The sequence below is a fragment of the Podarcis filfolensis genome, assembly GCF_964270895.1.
Source record: "Podarcis filfolensis genome assembly, chromosome: 3".
In the NCBI taxonomy this organism is placed as follows: Eukaryota; Metazoa; Chordata; class Lepidosauria; order Squamata; family Lacertidae; genus Podarcis; species Podarcis filfolensis.
Genome location: NC_139606.1, coordinates 17,468,064 through 17,491,485, shown reverse-complemented (window position 1 = coordinate 17,491,485; position 23,422 = coordinate 17,468,064). Strand labels below are relative to the sequence as shown.

Below are 23,422 nucleotides of genomic sequence, written 5' to 3'. Positions count from 1 at the left end.
TGGTTGCTGCCATGTTATAAGGCAGTCCTTAGGATGAAACAGGGGCACGGGTGGCAATGTGGTCTAAACCACTGAGCCTCTTGGGCTTGCCAATCAGTTCAAATCTGTGTGATGGGATGAGCTCCCATTGCTCTGTCCCAGCTCCTGCCAACCTAGGAGTTCGAAAGCATGCCAGTGCAAGTAGATAAATAGGTACCACTGCGACGGGAAGGTAAACAGCATTTCTGTGTGCTCTGGTTTATGTCATGGTGTCCCGTTGCTCCAGAAGTGGTTTAGTCATGCTGGCCACAGGACCCAGAAAGCTGTCTGTGGACAAACACTGGCTCCCTCAGCCTGAAAGTGAGATGGGCACCGCAACCCCAAAGTCAGCTTTGACTGGACTTAACTGTCCAGGGGTTCTTTACCTTTACCTTAGGGTGAAAACATTCCTCATCCCTGCACCTTTAAGCAAAAAACGAAGGCAGCATCCCACTAGGCATTGATGAAATGTGACATCCTCATGCAAAAATCCCTGACTGAGGTGGACAAAAAAGAGAGAGAAAAGCAGTGGAATGTTTGGATGCATCCTGTAAAGCCACACAGCTTTTGTTTTCTGCCTCTCCAGCAAAAACAGGACATCTCCCTCCCTTTGCTTTGAATTGGGTCTCGCACAATTGAAACAGACGGAGAGAAAGAAAGCCCCAAAATGCTGACAGGATGGAAACACCGAGGTCGAGAAGGTGGGGCCGTTGGATTTTATTTAGTCTACTGCATCTAGCTAGGGTTTTAGAATCCTAAACTACAGAGAGGCAGGTCAGTCCTCGAATGTTGTGGCGGGAGAGCTGAGTTCATCCCCTTCCTTTCCATTCCCAGTCCAAGAAACATCACACCGTCAAACTGGAGAGAGAAAGGGACTGGCAAAGGGTATCTCTGGGCCCGCACACATCCCCCCAGGCTGCCATGTACAGGAGCAGCTACCTGCGCGAAGTTCGCAAGGAGAAGTATGAGAGGTCGGATGCTTTCGAAGAGCTGCCCCAGTCACCCGAGTTTGGCAGCTTCGCCCAAGCTCAGGGCCTGGAGAACCTGCAAGAGCTCAACGAGCGCTTTGCCAACTACATCAACCGGGCCCGGGTCCTCGAGCAGCGCAACGCCATCTTCCGCAAGCAGCTTGAGACCTTTCAGCGCATGGATGAGCTGGCCGGGCTGGAAGAGGCTTTCGCAGCTCAGATCGACCTCAACCGCCAGCGGGTTCGCGAACTGGCCTCCGACAGAGCTAAGTTGGAGCGGGAAGAGAAAGATGCTCAGCGTATGCTGGATGAGTTCCGTAACAAGTAAGTTGGCTGTGGGCAAGAGGAGAGGGGAACACCGTGACGGAAACCAGAGTGCATGGAAATGGACGCGGGTGGCGCTGTGGTCTAAACCGCTAAGCCTCTTGGGCTTGCCGATCAGAAGGTTGGCGGTTCGAATCCCCACCACAGGATGAGCTCCCGTTGCTTTGTCCTAGCTTCTGCCAACCTAGCAGTTCAAAAGCACACCAGTGCAAGTAGATAAATAGTTACCACTGCGGGGGGAAGGTAAACAGCATTTCCGTATGCTCTGGTGTTCCGTTGTGCCAGAAGCGGTTTAGTCATGCTGGCCACATGACCTGGAACTCTGTCTGTGGACAAACACTGGCTCCCTCGGCCTGAAAGTGAGATAAGCGCCGCAACCCCATAGTCGCCTTTGACTGGACTTAACTGTCCAGGGGTCCTCTACCTTTACCTTTATAGAATAATGTGGTTGGAACCGGCTGCAATGCAGGCATCACAGCTAAAGAATCCCTGACAGATGGCCACCCAACCTTTGCTTTAAAAACTTTAATGAGGGTTATTCTTAACGTTTAGTTGGAATTTCCTTGCTTGCTATTTGAATCCATTGATTCAAGTGCTACCCTCTGTATTGGAGTCATAGATAAGGCTGCCTGTGGTTTTTGAAGAGAAGTAAACACACACACACACACACACACACACACACACACAAAGTAATCACTAGGTGGTGCCTGTGCATGTATTCATTTGGTGCTTGGCTGCATTCTGAACCAATAGAGCCTCAGTTAGCATGTGGTTTAGTTTAGTTAGCATGTGGCTTAGATTATGAGGATAGAAATGGAGATGAGGTGGACCACGTTCACCACCTTGAGCTCCTTGGAGCAAAGGTGGGTTAGAAATGCAATGAACAAACAAATGAATAATAAACCCACTACATGAATTGTCGGGGACCTGGTTTTGCAGATTTAGAAGCCCCACTCTGCACTTGACATTGATTGGTGGGTAGCAGAACTCCAAGGACTGTCGCATTGAGAGTGCATGCCGTACGACAGTGTATAATTATTTTCGAGAAATAAATACTTGCACAACTTAGCGATCTTTAGGATGCCTTTATGGCAGGACTGGCGACACTTTTTCAGCAGTGCAACAGATGTGCCCCCCCAACTGCCCATGGTGTTACGTTCCAGCCAGGCAAAAGCCAATGTTTTTTAACCCCCACCCCCATTTCTCTATCCTCAGTAAGGGAGAGACCTTATAACAGTTCAGAGGGCCAGATTGAGAAGTCGGAGGGCCACATTCAGTCCTTGATCCTGAGGTTCCCCATCCCTACTTTATGAAGTATTTTGTTTACAGCCATGGTTTCCAACATGGGGGCGGGTGGCAATTTGAGAATGAGTTATTGACAGTTAATGGCCTTTTAGGCTTTCCCCACGTGAATAGGAGTTCATTTTTTGAATAATAAGAATTATATGTCACCGGGGGAGGGGGGGATCAGGATTTTAGAGATGCTTAGGTGAGGCATGGCCAAAAGCAGCTTGGGAACCACTGGTCTACAGCAACAGTTGCCAGTTGATAATCTCAATCTTGCCTCCTGACACACATAAAATTGCCCTTCTTTCTTTTATGTTCTTTCATCCTGTTTCCCCCCCTCTTATGTACCTCACTGAAAACAAAGACTGGATTTTCAATTGATCCACAGAAGTCCATGACAACTGACTAAATAACTGATAAAAAGATAACAAACTAATAGCAGGGGTATAACAATTATTAGAAACACTGCCCCCCATGATGATATTATACCTGGTTTTCAAAACGTTTTTGTTCTATCTTGTAATTTCTGTTATAATATTATCAATTTTTTTCATCGTTATAAATGACGAATTATGACAAATTGTTTGTTTCTGCCATTATTCACTTTTACCTGGAAACAAAAAACAGCACATTGAGCCACTTACCCATTTCTTTTATTATCTTTATTATTTACATTTTCCTTTTTGCTTCTCTTTTTCCGTAGATATAAAAATGAATGTGAGTATCAGCAGATGTTGAAAACTACTCTTGAACGACTTAATAAGGTAAGTTCACAATATCAAAGGCTATCTGTTTTCCCTCAGCCAATGTTTCTTTCATCTGGTGTTCCTTGTTAGCAACCATGTCATGGGCACTGTTCAATAGCTGCCAGCAAAAACCAGGCAGTTACATGGCACAGGTATCACCATTTTGAAGTTGACATGCTTACTTGAGGTGTAACAAACTGCATTTTTCTAACAATACAGTGGTACCTCGGGTTGCATACGCTTCAGGTTACATACGCTGCATGTTACAGACTCCGCTAACCCAGAAATATTACCTCAGGTTAAGAACTTTGCTTCAGGATGAGAACAGAAATCGTGCAGCGGCGGCGCAGTGGCAGCAGGAGGCCCCATTAGCTAAAGTGGTGCTTCAGGTTAATATCAGTTTCAGGTTAAGAACAGACCTCCAGAACGAAATAAGTTCTTAACCCGAGGTACCACTGTATTTAGTTTATTTATTTGAAAAATGCATAAACTATCCTTTTTCCAAAAAAGGACTCTAAGGCAATATGCATAATAATAATAATAATAATAATAATAATACAGAAACAAACTACAAACCAGCAATACAGTACAACAAAAATAAGAGGAATAAACTCATTCAGTAATGTAATCTGAAAATATCATCCTTTAAAATGCTTCATCAAATCAAAAACTTCTAACCTGGTGCTGAAAAGAATACAAATCTGACCCTAGGTGCACCTTTCTCAAGAGGCTATTCCATATTTGGAGCCACCACAAAGACCCACCTAACTTTTATACATACATTATGTACTTCTGTTCTGAATATGAAGCAGAATGACCTTATGGTCATAGTGCACCATACGCTTGTTCAGAAGGAGGCGTTCCTTCAGTTATTGGGGCCTCAAGCCATTTTAAGCTTTAAAGGTAAGCACCACACCTTGAATTGGGCTGGGTCATGAACAGAAAGCTAATGTAGTTCATCTGGAACTCATGTTTCAGCCCATCGTTCAGCCCGGACACTGAGGTCCAGCTTCAAGGGCCTTCTGGCAGTTCCCTCACTGCGAGAAGGGAGGTTACAGCGAACCAGGCAGAGGGCCTTCTCGGTAGTGGCGCCCGCCGTGTAGAATGCCCTCCCATCAGATGTCAAGGAAATAAAGAACAACATGACTCTTAGAAAACATCTGAAGGCAGCCCTGTACTGGGAAGCTTTTTGATGTTTAATGTTTTATCGTGTTTTTAATATTATGTTGGGAGCCACCCATATTATTATTATTATTATTATTATTATTATTATTATTACTAATGGCTCCATCTAGCTAAAGAAGCCAGAACTTTGGCAGCCAAATTCTGCACTAGTTGGAGTTTCCAGATGCTTTTCTGCCCCACATACAACACAATATAGGAATCCAACCTGGATTACTGTAGCCAGGTGGGCTATTTCTATGCAGGAAAGGATGCAGCTGATAAACCAAGTAAAGCTGGCAGAAGATGCTCCAAGCCAAGATGCATCTTGGGTCCCTAGTGATAATGCCGAGTCTTAAAAGCATTACCCGCAAGCTGGGCACCTCCTCCTTCAGAGGGAGCATCGGAAACCACAAACTCACAGGTTCCATCTTGTCGGGACAGTTTATGAGTCTTCGTCTATCCCATTGCCCAGATACTAAACTAAGGTCAATCGAAGAAGGACTTGTGGATCCCGCAAAAACAACCATGTAAGAACTGTGCAGGTATTATGAGGGCATGTGCATGGACACAGAGAAGCAAACACACATGCCTCCTTTAGAAAAGCATTGAATGAGCGCCTTCTGGGTATCTGGGTATCTGAAGGTTCAGAAGAAAGGAAAAACTCTGTAGCAGATTACATCACAGTCAAATCTGTACATCAGCCAGGGCCTGTAAAATACTTTATCAGGATTGTCTGTTTAAGGAAAGGACCCACTCTATATCTGTATAACACTAGGCTCTTGCACAAACCTAGTTTCCATGGCAAACACATAAAACCTCCTGAGAACAGATTCTTTTCAAATGAAATCTGAAATATGCTTTTTTGAACAGGGAAGATAAGGTCTTGATACAGCAATGGACATAGCTGTAAAACATTGTTCTCCTTTGAGAAGAAATTCTAATATTAAAATAGCTGCTTTATCCTACTGGGCTATTTTCTTACTTATGGGCTGAAAAAATGGACCCTATTCCCTATTTCGGATGGCTAATTTTTTGCTTTTCATGTTTATCTTCCTATTGATGCTTTAGAGTGCCTTTCCTACCTCTTTGGTAGATAGATGCTTCTTCAGTTTAATTGAAATAATTACCAGCATTCTGTCAATTATATTCTGATGTGTCACTCCCCTGATGTGTTGCCGCGTTCCTAACCCGAAAGTTACGTATCCAAAGTGGTACGTAACTAGAGGGTCCACTGTATATATTATTATATTTTTAGCTTTTATGATACAAGTGCCTCTTTAAAAGAGGTGGCCCACAGCATGATTGCCAACCACCTTCCTCTCTTAACAAACTGTTTCCATCTTAAAGAAAGTTTTCCACAGTCCAATCCCTTCTCCCCTTTGGCATTTATGTGCACATAAAACTCTCTTGACTCATCAGCTCTCCTCTGAACCCCGTCACCCAAATAGCTGCTATGAGCAGTGCTGGTGTCAGACGTAGAGGTGCGACGGGGTTGTTGCGCTGCGCAGGTGCCAACAGAGGGTAAAAGAAACATAACAATTAAATTGTGTATTGGACATGTGGCTGTGGCGACCAAGGGCTCATTTGCTTGCAGATGTAATTCAATCGAGGAAGTAAACACTTTCCTCTGACATAGGCTGACCTGTCACAAATTGTAAATATCAAATGGTTAATGCAATTCCCACGATGGCAGCTCGCAAGCAAGCCATTAGATGAAATTTGCTGCTAGAGAACATTTGTAGATCAGCCTGAATAAATATCAAAATTGCCCAAATGCATTTGTTCCCGGTGCATCTGCAAGCACAAAAAGGAGTTGCACGGTTCAAATTAAAAATCAGTGGTACCAGCTCTTAGAAAGGGCAAAGCAATGAGCATATACTGTCACCTTTTTGAGAGGAAGATCACAAACACATGGCTTCATTTGTGCACACAAATAGGATGGAAGCAAGCCTTCCAGCTTTTTTTCCCTACCTGCACATCATACGAAACAGGTGCAGAATAGGCACTAGAAGGACAGGATATAAATCTCTCTCTAACTGAAATAAGCTGTTTATGTTTTTGCTTGCAAATGTTCAGCTCTTCTTAAGCTGTTTTTTTTTTCTTTTGAGAGAGGGTGAATGCTGCCTAATATATACATTTTTTACAAAGCAATTTGCCCTAAAGCAACACAGTTTCCCCTAAAACAGTATGTTATTTTCACTAATATGCAGATTCCTCAATATGTGTGCATTTTTCCACTTGGCTTGATAACTGCATTGCAAAATAATTGTAAAGGCTAGCTGATTGGGTGTGTGAGTTTTGCTTGGTTTTGTTGTACAATTTATCCTTTTGCTGTATTTGAAGTAGTCTGAAGTACAACATCAAATTAATGGCCTTCTGATAGCCAACGTACTATTGAAATATTATTGATTGATTGATCGAATTAATATACCGCCCTCTACCTGGAGGTCTCAGTATCTGGGCAATGGGATGGACAAAGACTCAGACTGTCCTGACAAGATGGAAGCACTGTGAGTTTGTGGTTTCCGATGCCCCCTCTGAAGGAGGAGGTGCCCAGCTTGGGGATGCTTTAAGACTTGGCGTTATCACTAGAGACCCAAGAGGCCTCAGTGGCTTGGAGCATCTTCTACCAGCTTCACTTGGTGTTTTGTACTCAACGTTTTTTAAATACAATGAACTTAATTTTGCTGAAGGTCGAAATTCAGACATATGTTGCATTTTAATTAGCTGCACCTTATGCAGTGAGACACCATTTAATCACATCCATCACCTTTAGACTGGTGTATTAAGATTTTGAAGACCAGAGGTTGCAGCGGATTGCCCGCAGAAGAGCTGAAAGTGTTTTGCTTGGCTAGTTTTTTTCTGAGAATGTGGACCGGAAACAGTATCCCGAGGGATGTACCTGAGTAGATTCAGAAATCAGGACTTGCCAATGAAAGGAAGCATTAATCAACAGCTCTGCCAACCTGTCAGGTTCCTGTCTTGTATCTACCGCTTGTGGGAAAGAGTGCTGATTAATCACTTGCTGAAATCACCTTTTAGGACTAGGAGTCTGGGGAAAGTATTGCACAGAAACAATAATGCAAAGGGTCGGGGGAGGGGGAGAGACTCATGGGCCAATCTACTCTAGTCATGCTCAACTTCTTACAGGTCTGTGTACTCCTGGACACCAAGGATCAATGTATGAGGTGGCACAGCTGGCTACAGTGACAAGGGAGACCCAGACTCCCCCTGAATCTTGCAAGACCTTGCTTGCTCTTGTTTTCGCCTTGTGGGATCTTGGGGAGAAGATGGAGCATCAGCCTTAAAAGGGTCTTGATGTTCACCAAACTGGGCCTTTTCCCCCCTCAATGAGCTTGCAGGACCAAGCGTTGGGCTCCCCATATCTCAACTCATGCAAATAAGAGACCAATAAGACTGGTTTTGGGATCAAAACAGGCCACAACTTTATTGAATACAGATGAAAGAGGTTTGGCTTGGGCATGGGGCAATTGAAATACTTCTGGCCTGCCCGCCGGAAGTGACACGTGGTCAATCCAGGTGGGGGTTCCGAAGACTTACATCCAATAGGGTGACCCCCACAGAGACCACTGTCTAGGGGAGTGCCTTTGGCCCTGGCCCTGCCAGGGCATGCGGACATGGCCACTCCCCCTGAATCCCTTTAAGGGGACACCCCAGCGTTAGGAGGGGCAGGCAGAGACTACAACCTCCTCTCCATCCAAAACAAAGGATTGCCCCAATGCCCAACCAGTTGTGACGATTGCTATGAGGTAGGCAAAACCACCGGGTCGGTGCCAGTTAGCCTGGTGGGCAAATTCCTATCCGGCCCCATAGAGAGTGGTGACTGCCGTAGCCACAGCAAAGTCATTGACTATCAGCTTAAACCGAAGGTGGGTGGGTGGGGAAACCCGGCGAAGGAACGAACAGGTAGTTCCCCAGGTGTGGGCAGCTTAAATGGGGCAAGAGGCGGATCTGAGGGAAGCCCCCTGGGCACAGCCCGCATCCCCAGATTCGCCAAAGCAGGGTGTAGGCTTTGATAGGTGGAGAGGGCTTAAGCCCTCACCACCTATCAGGGAGGGCACTGCTGTTCCAGTTCTCTCGTCGGGGCCCCAGTGAAGCCTCTGATGCCCTGCAATGCCGCCGCACCAAGAGGGGTGAGCAGACTTCCCCAGCAACCCTCACTTGGTTTAAAGTCTTTCCCTGAAGCTTTACGTGGTCTCTGGTTTCTCATGGCTGGAGTACAATTTGACTCTTCTTGATTGGCTCTTGGTTGCGAGGTGAGGCTGAGTAGTGTGAGATTCAAACGTCCGGCAGGCTTCCCTGTGCCTCTGAACTTTTCCCAGCTTCGAGCAGAGTATTGCAAACAGCAGTGTGTGCCTTGTGTGGGTGTAGAAATAACAGTCCATACACAGCTTCTTTCTAATCTAAGAAGCGGTTTATTTACAGCAGAGAAATAAATCATCCAGGAGGCATGATTGACTCCCTCGGAGCACAAAACAAAAGTGTTCTGTCTCACATAACAAAGAACAATCCTCCTATGTGAGACTACCCCCCCCCCAGTGGGCAGGACGCACTCTGAGCTATTAACACTATAAGCTCTGGTTCTCCTCACAAGTAGGATACCCTTATGGGGTTCTGAGCTAATGCACCAGCACTTGGCCACAGCTTGGGCAGGTGGGGCCGAGCCAGTTGTCGTACATCTCAGGTTGCCAGCGCATGGCCCTCACCACACTGGGTCCTCTCTGCTGGTCAACTCTCAAAGTCATTCCTCTGTGGGTGTGCTGGGATGGGTCCCCCCCCCCAAACAGAACACCTAGGCTCGAAACAGAAAACAGACCTATGCTAGAATGCAATGCCAAGCCTACTTACCTCGCTGCAACCAATGAAATTATGGCCTCTTTTATCTCAAGCATCTGTTTTGGTCTGATGGTTACCCAGCCCTTTTTGGGGGATCACCTTGATGCGCCTGCACCACAAATCACAAGCACTGGATCCAGATATAAATGAGTGCTCGCATTCTGATCCACATCACAAGATGCATGCGGCTAGATTGGTGGGTCTAGAATGAGTTTCACTATGTGACTGCATCTGAAGCTACTGTCAGAGATGCCGTTGCTCTGTATGTGGCTTTCCTTTGCTGGAAGGGGTGTTGGTTCATGAGAAGAAACAGGGAGGGAATCGCCAAAAGGCCCTCAAAGCTGGACCTCAAAGCTGAATGATGGGGGTGGAGACTCTCCTTCAGGTATACTGGGCCGATGCCATTTAGGGCTTTAAACACCAGCACCAACACTTTGAATTGTGCTTGGAAACATACTGGGAGCCAATGTATTTCTTTCAGGACCAGTGTTCTATGGTCTCGGCTGCCACTCCCAGTCACCAGTCTAGCTGCCTCATTCTGGATTAATTGTAGTTTCCAGGTCACCTTCAAAGGTAGCCCCACATAGAGCACATTGCAGTAGTCCAAGAGGGAGATAAGCAGAGCATGCACCACTCTGGCGAGAAAGTCTGCGAGCAGGTAGGGTCTCACGCTGTGTACCAGATGGAGCTGGTAGACAGCTGCCCTGGACACAGAATTGACCTGTGCCTCCATGGACAGCTGTGATTCCAAAATGACTCCTAGGTTGCGCACCTGGTCCTTCGGGGGTACAGTTACCCCATTCAGGACCAGGGAGTCATCTACACCTGCCTGCTCCCTGACTCCATAAACAGTACTTCTGTCTTGTCAGGATTCAACCTTAATGTGTTAGCCTCCATCCATCCCCCAACCGCCTCCAGACAGGACCTTCACCGCCTTCACTGATTCCGATTTAAAAGGAAGGTAGAGCTGGGTATCATCCTCATACTGATGAACACCCAGCCCAACTCCCCTGATGATCTCTCCCAGTGGCTTCATATAGATGTTCATATAGTGGCAGTGGGCTGATGAGCTCACTGTTTTGCTGCTGATTCATATCTCAAAAAGTCATAGGAAAGAATGCAGAAATGTTGAGCAAATGGCTGGTCGCTGGCTTAGAATGTTCTGGTTGTGGTCTGTATTAATCTCATTTGTTCAGAGTGCAGATAACAAGGCCCAGAGCAAAAGCCCATGCTAAGTTTTTATCTTTATCATTCCTGGCACATCAGCAGACCTGGCCAGTTCTGCATTCCATGATATAATGGAAAGAGCAAGCATCTACACATTTTTGAACAGCACAGCAGACACTTTGGATTAGTTTGTTGGGCCATGTCACAAAAGCAGTTCTCTTTGAATGGCTCCCATCACATGTCCTTGCCAGGAATGTCACTGTTTTGCAACCCCTAAATATGGTGGTTCTGTCTGAGCACTGGCAGCTGAACGTTTGAGGCAGATAGCACAACTTGGGCCAATGCTTGCTGCATGTGATTGGCTGTGCATGTGTAAAACTGGAACACTCATTGATGGGTTGATTTTACTTACACGCAACTGTGCCCAACTGTTCACAGCAAACATTCAAAACATTAAAACAGGGAACACTGGAAATATAGATATACAAAATAGAGAACGTGTTGGTAAAGTCAAAATAACAAAAAGAAATGCTTTTATTACAGGAAGCCGATGAAGCTTTGCTGTGTAATCTGGAACTACAGATTGAATCACAGTTCTTGCAGGATGATGTTAATGCTGCAAAGGACAGATACAAAAAGGTAATTTCTGTGAACTAACAGGGGAGCTTTGATTTCTTCTTAGTTTTATTTGCTTGCCAAGAAGTGTAGACAACAGAGAGTAGGCTCTTGACCTCTGGCTGACAAGGGATCTTCAGCCAATGAACAAAGTTCTATCTCCCATTTTCTTCCCCCTCTATTTATGGCACCTTCATAGCAGATTAAAAGCCATAGTGGGATGATATAGTGGAAGTTGATCTACCTTCTGGTGCTACCGAGCTGTGGCTATGAACAGAAAATCTTGGGGGAGAAACCCTAGTGGGGGGACCCCAAAACAAGCCAATGGGGACTATGAATGGTCAGTGGCCAAAGAAAGCAAGATGACTGTTGAAGGAGGGGAGCAGAAAACCAGAAGGATGGATCTCTGAACAGGAGGTATTCCACAGTGCAATGTTTTGTTGCAGGTCTCACTTGTCTAGAACAATTCCTTATTTACCTAGGATGGATCTACACACGGGGGGGGGGGGGATTGAGTTGAGAGGGGAGTCCCTTGAATGGAGATCCTGCCTTTGATTCTTTCAAACGTAAATCATTTTGCTTTGCCACAGAACCTCATGGAAATACAGACCTACGTCAGTATTTTACAGCAAATCATGCAAACGACTCCTCGCGTATCCACCATCACAGCTGGAGCCAGCGAGGTAAGTGTTTTATTTCACCGACAATGTTTGTGGCGAAGGATCCAATTTTCAAATAGTAGTAAAAGGGTAAAAGCAAAATGGAGTGATTGAGGATTGGTGAAGCAATGTTTGGAGGATTACATGGGTATTCTTGGCGGGCAACCATTGCACAGCAGTATATTGCTGTTCTTTTTGCATTTTCTGTTTTACATAAAATAATGAATTAAATACATCAACATATAATCCCTTTTGACTCCCCCACCCCCAGTTGTGGATCTTAATGTAATGATTTTCCCTTCTGCATCTCTTTCATAACTCTGTTTTTATAAATCCTTTGTCAATCCAGAGCTCAAATTTTCACTACAAGTTTTCTGTCAACCCTAACAAGGTACGCAATTGTTTACAATAGCATTTTCAAACAAATTATAGACTTTCCCCATTCTTTATTAACGACCTCCTCTTCCTGGTTTCCCATCCTGTACGTTTTGCCATCTCGGCATAATTCATCAGTTCTGTCTGCCACTCTTCTTTAGTCGGAGTTGTACCATCTTAAGATTTCTGCGCTAAGAGAGTCCATGTAGCCGTGGTCGCGTACAAAAATAGTTTTGTCTGCTCCTTCAGGATCTCTGGTCCTACAATACCTAAAAGAAAAGCTTCTGGTTTGTTAGAACATTGTATATGTATTGTATATGTATATTGCTGTTCTTTGACCTTAGCGTCATCGTCTCTCCCTGCCCTCATCTCCCCTCTGAGCTGAGCTTGCAAACGGACAGCTTCCACCCAGTGGCGGAGGAAGGGGGTGTGGTGGGGGCGGTCCACCACAGGTGTCATCCCTGGGGGGGTGACATTGCTGCCCTGCCCCCTGGGACACTCGCCATGGGTGGCACCCCTGGGACACTAGCCCCTCCCCATGTGGTGGCTAGCCATGCCGCCGGGTGCCGGAGCAGCTAGCTCCACCTCTGCTTCCACCATTTTGACGAAAGTGACACACAACCAATGTCTCCCAAACCACACCCACCAGCTCCCACCTTTTCCATACAAAAATCAGGTTGATGCAATCCACATGCCACACCACTGAACATATCAGGAATCCATCTGGATCTTTAACAAAAGTTGGATTTTTTTGTGGTAGAAGAAAAAGTCGTGCACGTCTACACTATTCTGAAACATGAGCTGCATAATGGCAACGTTGTGTGGCGGCATGCAAAAAAATCAAATTCAAATTCAAAAGAACGACTACCCGGAAATGCTAAATGGCAAGCTTGGAAAGGCCCAAAGCTTGCATTACTTGGTTTCACCTACTGTTGGCCTCTCTGCCTTCCACCTTACGAGTCTGAAGGGACGTTCGCCACCCCTGTTCATGACAGAATGATGGAGATCATAGCCAAACAATTGCTTGTAGGGATGGATCAATTATCTGAAGCAAAGGTGCTCAGATATGTGAATGCCCTTGCTCAAATTAGGGGGCCTCTCTTATGCTGAGTGACCCATCTGCCACAGTGTCATCCTTCCCCAGGGAAGGAATTTTTGGCTTATTTATTTGTATCCCCCCTTTTCTCCAAGTGGTGCATGTGGTTCTCCCTCTTTCTGTCTCATCCTCACAGCAACCTTGTGAGGTAGGTTAGGCTGAGAGACAGTGACTGGTCAAGGCCACCCTGTGAGTTTCATGGCTGTGTGGGGACCAGAACCCCTGTCTCCCAGGTTGGTCTATCCAGCACTCAGATCACTGCACCATACAAGGGAACTGAGTAGCAGCAAAGGAGGAGTTGTGGCATTTTCAAGGGCATATTTTCAACCAGTCAAATATCCCTCCTAGGTTTCCCAAGGGATTGATACAAATGACTGGAAATAAGGCAGTTGCATGCATCTAAATATGTCCTTCTGTGAAATCAACCTAGTTCTGTTTCACTTTCCAAGAGCTGCCCTTTGAAATCCTGTCAATATTTCTTGCTTGTACATTAATGGTCTTTTGCTATTCATCATTTCACCACAATGTGTATCCCTTCAAATCAAGTGGAATTTCTGAAAACCGCATGACTTTGATAGCACTCCTGCTGGAAGCACTTGGCCTAGTCGTGCTTTTTTCATGTCCCTTTCCACGATAATCAGATTTTCAGTGGTACTTGCACACAATCCGATTCCCCCCGCGCAACCCTCCCTCTTTCTGCTTTCATCTTAGGAGAAGCTGATAACTGAGAGGAGGATACCGATTCTTCAAAGCCAGTTAGAAGAATACAAGAGCATCCTATGTCAGCTCCAGGCTCAGAAAACTAAACTGCAGACTGAGGTACTTTCCCCAGAAATATAGTTGTGTTAGGCCTGTGTACACACTCCTGTTTAAACCACTGAGCCTCTTGGGCTTTCAGATCAGAAGGTCGGCAGTTCAAATCTCCACGATGGGGTGAGCTCCCTTTGCTCTGTCCCTGCTTCTGCCAACCTAGCAGTTCGAAAGCACACCAGTGCAAGTAGATAAATAGGTACCACTATGGTGGGAAGGTAAACGCCGTTTCAGTGCACTCTGGCTTCCATCACAGTGTTCTGTTGTGCCAGTAGCAGCTTAGTCATGCTGGCCACATGACCCGGAAAGCTGTCTGTGGACAAACGCCGGATCCCTTGCCTGAAAGCAAGATGAGCGCCGCACCCCATAGTCACTTTCTACTGGACTTAACTGTCCAGGGGTCCTTTACCTTTTTACCTACACACTCCTGTTTACTCTGCATCCAGTATGCCCCAAAACTGTTTTGGGAACCTGTGTACACACGCTGTTAGCCACAACAAACCGTGTCTATCCTGTGGTTTCTTATGAAATACTGTGTTTTCATGGATTCCCCTGCCTCCAAGCTAGCTTTGATCCAAGCCAATAATTTGCACACCATCTAGGATAATTCCGCATCAGTTTGCAAGCTGACTGCTTGGGTGTGTTTGACATTTTAACACAGCTGCCTTCACAGGCAGGAGTTAAAGAGCTAAATTCACGAAATTTCTCCCGTTAGATTTTTTTGATCCAAAGCCAGTTGACATTCTCATCCAAGAGAGATGGGAGGTATAATAAAATTTTAACTTCTCCAGCCCCTGTCAGGAATGCTCTTGTTCAGGACTGTACTTGGTCCACAGTGTGGATGAATGAGTTCAGTATCTTTTGTCAAGGTCCCAGTGGAACAATATACCAAAGTCAATAGCTAATATGGGGTCAGGGGCAAATTATCGTGTCAAGTGATACATTATTCCTTTCATCCTCCTCCCCACTTTCTCAGCAAATAAAAGATCCTGCAAAACTGGGGGGGGGGGCGTATTCAGCCCAGCTTTAATGTGAAATGCTCTCAACACTTTGAAGCACTACACTAGTGGCCAAAATTGTGGGAACCTTTTGGGAAAAGTGTATTTCTGAGGTTTGATGGCTCACAACACCACTTCTTTTTGGAGTAATACCATAAAATTATATATCAATGGAAAGATAATTTAATGAAGAATGTAATGCAACTAAGTTTGTTCAATTATCTGTACTCTATAAAAAGGAAACATAGCTTGCTTAGGTTGATATGCAGTAGCTTTCCTTCATTCGAATGTAGCCAGTGAGCATGAGTGTTTAGAGGGTATATTAAAAAGTTAACTCATTTAGTTAGCTCATGCATTCATACCCAGTCAAACATATGCATTTGTTGCCACACATACATATATCTGCAAGGAAGGAAAGCCTACAAGTGGTTCACTGTCAGGGCAACTGGATTTAACCCAGTTCTCCCAATGGAGGGATGTAAAAACTGGAGTCCTCCAAGTATCGGTCCTGGGACCCATGCTTCTTAACTTCTTAACCAGGAGCCAGTGTGGTGTAGTGGTTAAGAGCGATGGACTCGTAATCTGGGGAACTGGGTTCGCGTCTCCGCTCCTCCACTTGCAGCTTCTGGGAGACCTTGGGCTAGTCACACTTCTCTGAAGTCTCTCAGCCCCACTCACCTCACAGAGTGTTTGTTGTGGGGGAGGAATGGAAAGGAGAATGTTAGCTGCTTTGAGACTCCTTAAAGGGAGTGAAAGGCGGGATATCAAATCCAAACTCTGCTTCTTCTTCTTCTTAACTTGCTCATAAATGATCTAGGGTTAGCAATGAGCTGTGAGGCAGCCAGGTATGCTGATGATACCAAATTGGTCGTGACATTAAAAAAAAAGAGGTACTGAATTCCAAGGAGCTCCAAATGTTCTCTCCAAACTTGGAGAGCGGGTAATAAAATGCAAAAGACAATTCAATGTAAGCAAGTGTAAAGTGATGGAAAAAATGCCCACACCCCCTCATTTCACACATACATACAGTCACAGGGTCTGAATTGGTGGGGACTGACCAGCATAGCTGTCAACGTTTCCCTTTTTTAAAGGGGAATTCCCTTATTCCGAATAGGATTCCTCGCAAGAAAAGGGAAAAGTTGACAGCTATGCTGACCAGCAGTGAGACTCGAGGGTCATATTGCATAGTCCAATGAATATACTTACTCAGGGTGCAGCAGCTGTGAAAAAAGCAAATGCCATGCTAGGGATTATTGGGAAATAGATTGAAAATAAAAATAATGTCTACGATGTGGGCACACTTTGGATAGTGTGTACATTTCTGGTTGCCTCACTTGAAAATGATATTGTAGAGCTGGGGGGGGGGGGAGTTCAGAAAAGGGCTGCCAAAAAGATCAAGTTGATGGAGCAACTATCCCCTACTTGGAAAGCTTACAGGCATTTGGGGCTTTTTAATTTAGAGAAATGAGGGACGTGGGTGGCGCTGTGGGTTAAACCACTGAGCCTAGGACTTGCTGATCAGAAGGTCAGTGGTTTGAATCCCCACGACGGGGTGAGCTCCGGTTGCTCGGTCCCAGCTCCTGCCAACCTAGCAGTTCGAAAGCACATCAAAGTGCAAGTAGATAAATAGGTACTGCTCCGGCGGGAAGGTAAACGGCATTTCTGTGTGCTGCTCTGGTTCACCAGAAGTGGCTTAGTCATGCTGGCCACATGACCCGGAAGTTGTACACCGGCTCCCTCGGCCAATAAAGTGAGATGAGCATGACAACCCCAGAGTCGGTCACAACTGGACCTAATGGTCGGGGGTCCCTTTACCTTTACCTTAATTTAGAGAAAATGCGAGTAAGAGGAAACATTATAAAAGTGTATAAAATTATTTTTGGTGTAGAAAAAGGGGATGGAGAAAAGTTTCTCCCCTCTCTCATCATACGAGAACTCGGGGACATCCAATTGTGCTGCATGTTCAAGACAGACAAAATAAAGTACTTATTCATCTAGTGCGCAATTAAACTACGGAATTTGCTCTGACCAGAGGGAGTGATGGCCACCAACTTGAATGGCTTGAAAAGAGGTTAAACAAATTGATAGGGCTATCAGTGGCTTTTTGCTATGATGGTTGTGCTCTGCCTCCGCCATGCTTTTCGTACACCAGTTTTGGGGGAATCACAAGCGATTGTGCTCCCGCTTGTGGTCTCCTCATTGGCATCTGGACTGACCACTATGAAAACCAAATGCCAGGCTAGAGGGCCACTGGCCTGATTTGGCAGGACTGTTCTTATGTTCTTATGAGCTATGAGGGTCCTTTGCTTTGCTTTTCGCTTGTGTTTTTTTGGGGGGGCGGTACCCAGCCTCATCCAGCTCTCCAAGTCTGGTGTTTGAAAATATATTCCAAGGTTTTTAGGATGTACACCTTAAAGTGAAATTGAAGGTGATTTCATCTATAATGTACTCTTCAAGGCTACTGAGTGGTGCCCATAAGAACCTTTAAGAACCTTTTTCTTTTTAAAAAAAATGTGTTCTTGGAGCAGTAAGAAAGGAATAAAATGTGTCCACAGCAGCCAAAGCCTTTGCTTTGCAAGTGATTGATCGCCACCTGGTGGCAAATTTATATTCCACAAAAACGCTTTTTGGTGAAGGATTTTTGCTTCGCCAGATTGTCACGTAACCTAGTCTGCAAAATACTTGCTTCCTCACCTGTCCTTGTCTCTGAAATTAACTTTAGTTTTTGCAGTCAGGTCAAATTACTGCGTTCTAGAGTTTGCTTTGTTGCCCGTGTTTTCATCAGAATGACACGTGGCAAAGTTTTGCAATGAAACTCAAACATAACCTGTCTAGTGTAAATAGGCAAAGCACAGCCCCTGGCTTAAAGTCAGTGAATTTATGACTGAAACAAGCTGACAGTGATCAGCTGAGAGGGTACCGGTGCAAAGTTTTCCAGGTGATAAATGCTCAAAGTCCTCTCTTTCATTTCCTTTTTTTTTTTTTTTTTAACCAGACAACAATGCTGGAACAGGCTATTAAAAACACCCAGGAAAGCTATGACGATGAGATTCAGTTGTACAATGAGCAGATCGACACTCTGAGAAAGGGCATTGAAGATGCTGAGAGGACCTTGGAAAAATACACCAACGACTGCCGCCAGCTCTCCATTTATAAGCAGTCCCTGGAGAGTGAACTTGAGCGCTACAAACGTATTATTGAAAATGAAGAAAGCAGGTGAGAGATTTGGGGGGCGCTGGAGATGTTCATGGGTTCAGTGTATTGCTGTGTCTTTAAGAAGCCTCTTTCAAACAAACCAAAAACGACATTTGAAGTTTCCTATGAAATTGGTGGTACCTTGGTTAATATTAACACCAAAGCAGAACCGGTCCTGCTATTAGGCAGAGTTAGGCGGCTGCCTCACAGAGATGATGCAAAAAGCAATAGGCAGAGCTGTATGTAGCATGTGCTTTAAAGATAAAGGGACCCGCGACTGTTAGGTCCAGTTGTGGACGACTCTGGAGTTGCAGCGCTCATCTCACTTTACTGGCTGAGGGAGCCGGCATACAGCTTCCGGGTCATGTTGTCAGCATGACTAAGCTGCTTTCTGGAGAACCAGAGCAGCGCACGGAAACACCATTTACCTTCCCGCTGGAGCGGTACCTATTTATCTACTTGCACTTTGACATGCTTTCGAACTGCTAGGTTGGCAGGAGCTGGGTAAAAGGTAAAGGACCCCTGGATGGTTAAGCCCAGTCAAAGACAACTATGAGGTTGTGGCGCTCATCTTGCTTTCAGGCTGAGGGAGCTGGCGTTTGTCCACAGACAGCTTTCTGGGTCATGCGGCCAGCATGACTAAACCGCTTCTGGCGCAACGGAACACAGTGACAGAGACAAGAGCGCACAGAAACGCCATTTACCTTACCTATTTATCTACTTGCACTGGTGTGCTTTTGAACTGCTAGGTTGGCAGGAGCTGGGACTGAGCAACGGGAGCTCACCCAGTCACAGGGATTCGAACCGCCAACCTTTTGATCGGCAAGCCCAAGAGGTTTAGACCACAGCACCACCCACGTCCCATGTGCTTCACCATTAACACATCCACAGACTCAAGTGAGTCTGCTGCCCTCAGGTGTGCAGTCAACTTCTATAGGTGTGCAGGATGGTATTCCATGAGAGCTATTCAAAATAAGTGAGGGTTGCCATATTTCGAAGAGCAAAAAAGAGGACACATTTGCGGATTTCTACTTTCAACTCTGGATTGCTATGCCAAGACTCTAATTTTACATACCCGTGAAAAAGAGGATGTGTCTGGGGAAAAGAGGACATGGTGGCAACCCTAAAATAAGTAGGACTGCTTCTGTAACCCGTGAAATATTGCTGTGATGAAAGCATCCTCCTCTGTTTCTAACAATTCTAGCCAGCAAGGAAGTGGGCACTGGAGAATGTGATGTCATAATACTCTCCATGTATTCCGCTTGAGGCAACACAAAAGAATAAAAATAACTTATTTGGAAGATGCCCATACATTATGCAGAGAAATAAAGATCCATAATTATGCAGATGCTGCTGTACCTGTTTTGTTTGATTTGCATAGCCTTCATTCTTTTTCAATGCATTATTTCACAAGGCATTTATTATAACTCGTTTCCCTCTGTTCCAGGTTGAATTCTGCCATTGTTGGAACCCCCGTGACACTATTTACACAAAGCTACAAAACCACACAGACTACAGCTCTTGGAAGGAAAGGTAATGACCTAAGGCTAGGATGGGGAAGGAATTAGATTCAGGTGCCTTTCAGGGCAAGCCTATTATTATTATTATTATTATTATTATTATTATTATTATTATTATTACTAATAACAATAACAACAACAACAACAACAACAACAACAACAACAACAATAATAATAATAATAATAATAATAATAATAATAATAATTTCATATAAGATTTTCAGTTTTATACATTTCAATAATTTTAAAATCATTTTAACATTTCAAAACTCAACTTCCTTCCCCCTCTTTCTGCGGTTCTTTAAATTTGTTTTTTTTATATTTTCTGCATATTCCAGATTAGCTTAATTTACTCATTTATTCATCTACTTTAAATATATACTCTTATATAACTGCAGGCGATTACAATAATCCTGCCAATGTTCCTATCTGTTTACAGTTTCTTTGTAAATATTCCATAAACCATTTCCATTCTTTTATAAAAAGTTTGTTATCTTGATTTCTTTTTTTTTTTTTTTGGTAAGTTTCATCATTTCTGCATATTTTGTGTCCATTCTTCTTTTGCTGGGACTTCTTCTTTCCATTTTTGGGCAAGTAACATTCCTGCCGCTGTAGTCACATACATGACTAAATTTCTATACAGTTTGGGTGGTTCTGTCCCTATAATCTCCAAAGTCAGGGCAAACCTATTTAATGGAGTTACCCTCTCACAGTTCCCCAAATCTCTACCCCCTCACTGCACATGCATTAAACAAACTGCTGAGCATGACAATTGCCTTGGATTTTTATGTATGTAGGAAGATGCATATTTATGTATAGTGCAATGAATGCTTTTGCTATTTGAAATGACGACTGAAAATTATTACGGCCTCAGCCCAGTATATCTGAAGGAGCGTCTCCACCCCCATTGTTCAGCCTAGACACTGAAGTCCAGCTCCGAGGGTCTTCTGGCGGTTCCCTCAATGCGAGTAATGAGGTGACAGGGAACCAAGCAGAGGACCTTTTCAGTAGTAGTAGCCTGCCTTGTGGAACGCCCTCCCATCAGATGTCAAGGAAATAAACAACTATCTGACTTTTAGAAGACATCTGAAGGCAGCCCTGTTTAGGGAAGTTTTTAATGTCTGATGTTTTATCGTGTTTTTAATATTCTGTTTGGAGCCGTCCAGAGTGGCTGGGGAAACCCAGCCAGATGGGCAGGGTATAAATAATAAATTATTATCATTATCTTCTGTTGGCTCTCACACAATGGCTATGTCCGTTTCCCCTCCTTTCCCCTTCTCCACAGACATTACGTTGGTTGCTCAAGACATCACCAGTGCAAAGACCAGACAAAGAAGTCTGCCGAAGAAGATCTCAAGGAGGAAGGAGATCACCGCTAAAGACCTCGCCAATGGTGCTCCATCGGAAAAATTGTATGACCGGCCTCTGGAAGGCCTTGATCATGATCAGCTGGATTTCAAGCATGAGGGATTAATGATCACAAGTGAACACAGGCAGGATGAAGTTGAAGACATGGAGCAAGAGAGGGCTGCAGAGGATGTGCCTGATGGAGCACAGATAAGCAAAGCTTTTGATAAACTGTGCAACATAGTGAGAGAGAGGATCAGATGCTACCAGAGACCAGAACCCAAAAGCGACTTCTATACTAAAGGGCGGTATGTACTTGTCACCGGAGAGGGGAGTTATGATGACCCCTGCTTCTACTCTTCACCCATCCCTTCTGGAGGTGGAATCACTGTCTCTGACAGCGAAGGTACGATGCCCAGTGGAGGTGTTGCAGAACCAATATCAGAGCTACCAGAACCTCTTGAGAGCGCTAAAGGTGAACTCGAAGCCCAAGAAACACAAGAGGGGCCCAAGATGCCGGAAGGCCCAAAATATGAGTATAAACCAGAAGAAGACAAAGCAAAGGAAGATGTCTTTGAACAGTGGGGGAAGCCTGAAGGGAAACACGAAGAGCCAGCAAAACAGCCGGGGATCGAGGAACATGGGCCAATGACCACAATGGGTCCTAGTGACCGAACTGAAGCAGGCGTATACATAGGCAAGGAGTATGGCAGGGCAGGTAGCCTCTCTTTCAAGGAGCTTAGCCCACCAAGCACCGTGAGTTACGAGAAAGTGGAAGTGGTGGAATCCATCGAGAAATTCTCGGACGACAAAATTCAGACGTACGAAGAAACCGCCATGATTGTGGAAACCATGATTGAGAAGACCAACAAGAAGAAGCAGGGAGACAAAAGCTCTTAATGAGCAACTCCGAAGCAGCCAGTTTATCCAGCTGTCAGTCATTAATGTGGTGTGCTCCTCAAGGCTTCTTGCTCCATAAAGTTATCACTAATAAGGTCAATGGAACTATTCCAGAGTGAGTGGGTTTGAGGACTGTAGCCTAAAGGCTATATTTTGCTTGAGTTCTTCCCAACCCCTTTCCATCTTTGGATGGAATGATAAAAATAGTGGGTTTTGTTGCTTGGAATGAAGCTGGCTTGTCCGTTAACAGCAAAAAATTGAATTACATTGCTACACTTCTGAGATCTTAAACCTGATTCATGAATTACCTGCTCTGGTGCCATCTGCTTAGAACTGACCCAATTATTAGCCATGGTGGTGAAACATGTACACTGCCAGTTGCACAATGACTTCTCATGCTAACCCTCAACAACAAGAATGGCTCTAACCACAGGAAAAGACAGACACACCACAGAATGCAAGGTGTGAACCCCAAACAACTGGGTCTATTTAACTACCACTGCCACCCAGGTCCTAAACAGTCATTTTGAATTTAGGTCTAGTACTTTTAATTTCAAGCCAAGTTGCCCCCAATTCAGTAAGGGAGAACTAACTGTATCAAGATGGTTATAATCAAAATGTATAATCAAGGTGCCCACCTAGACTCCAGTGAAGTGGATAAACGCAAGGGATGCTTTGAGGCAAGCACAGCATCTTCTATGGATGCCACCAGACTTCTGCAACTGATCTGCACTGGGGCCAGTGTCCTCAGTGTCATGGCATCTGTGTGATTGTGTCAAATGTCATTATTGGAATCAATTAACTTCCTTACTGAAGTGTTTCTTGCGCCATACTGATATCTGTCTTTCTAATTATATGGTACTCCAGCTACGTATGGTAGATGGGGACATGTAGCTGAGTTTCATTTAATAAATATTTTGCCTTCCATAGACAGTGTTTTTCAGAGGATGGGTGTTGACATTTAACCACAAAAGGCAGATTTTTTTGGAGGGGGGGCGGTTCATTGAAACTTATTAAAGCCACAACTAGGCTTCAAACGGCCTTTGTAAATGTTGTTAAGAGACACCTAAAATGTAATCACTGGATGTAATACATTCAGAGGAAGGGGATCAGGCTCCTCTTTTTTCTAGGAGAGGGGCACTCAAATATTTTCATCTTTAACTAGATTTGGGGTATGTTTGTGTGTCATACAAACGAGACTAACTAGTATGTACATCAAAATAGACTCAGATAGACTCACAGTCCTGGTCCAGAGGTGTTCTCACACAATATTGACAATGATGTCCCCTCACTGAGCAGAGAATTAATGCAATGAGCTGTGAAGGGAGAAGGGAACTTGGATTCAGTTCTTCTTCCTACCTCTTACCTGCCGAACA

General features: G+C 44.7%; 1 protein-coding gene across 1 annotated transcript; it reads left to right on the top strand.

Moving 5' to 3' along the window:
• Positions 1–790: 790 nt before the first annotated feature.
• BFSP1 (beaded filament structural protein 1) lies at positions 791–23,167 on the top strand. The gene is made up of 8 exons (XM_083607267.1): positions 791–1,310; positions 3,301–3,361; positions 11,075–11,170; positions 11,737–11,829; positions 13,988–14,095; positions 18,080–18,300; positions 19,727–19,812; positions 21,085–23,167. Exons 1-8 carry the CDS (start codon positions 940–942, stop codon positions 22,044–22,046), a joined length of 1,998 nt encoding a protein of 665 aa, XP_083463393.1. The 5' UTR covers positions 791–939; the 3' UTR covers positions 22,047–23,167.
• The last annotated feature ends 255 nt before the right edge of the window (positions 23,168–23,422 follow it).

What these genes read in the sequence shown, in the direction of transcription:
- BFSP1 (XM_083607267.1), top strand. Translation starts at nt 940, where the DNA reads ATGTACAGGAGCAGCTACCTGCGCGAAGTTCGCAAGGAGAAGTATGAG. An exon ending in CAAAGGACAGATACAAAAAG is followed by an intron (nt 11,171 to 11,736) that starts GTAATTTCTGTG and finishes GCTTTGCCACAG; the next exon opens with AACCTCATGGAAATACAGAC. An exon ending in ATTGAAAATGAAGAAAGCAG is followed by an intron (nt 18,301 to 19,726) that starts GTGAGAGATTTG and finishes CCTCTGTTCCAG; the next exon opens with GTTGAATTCTGCCATTGTTG.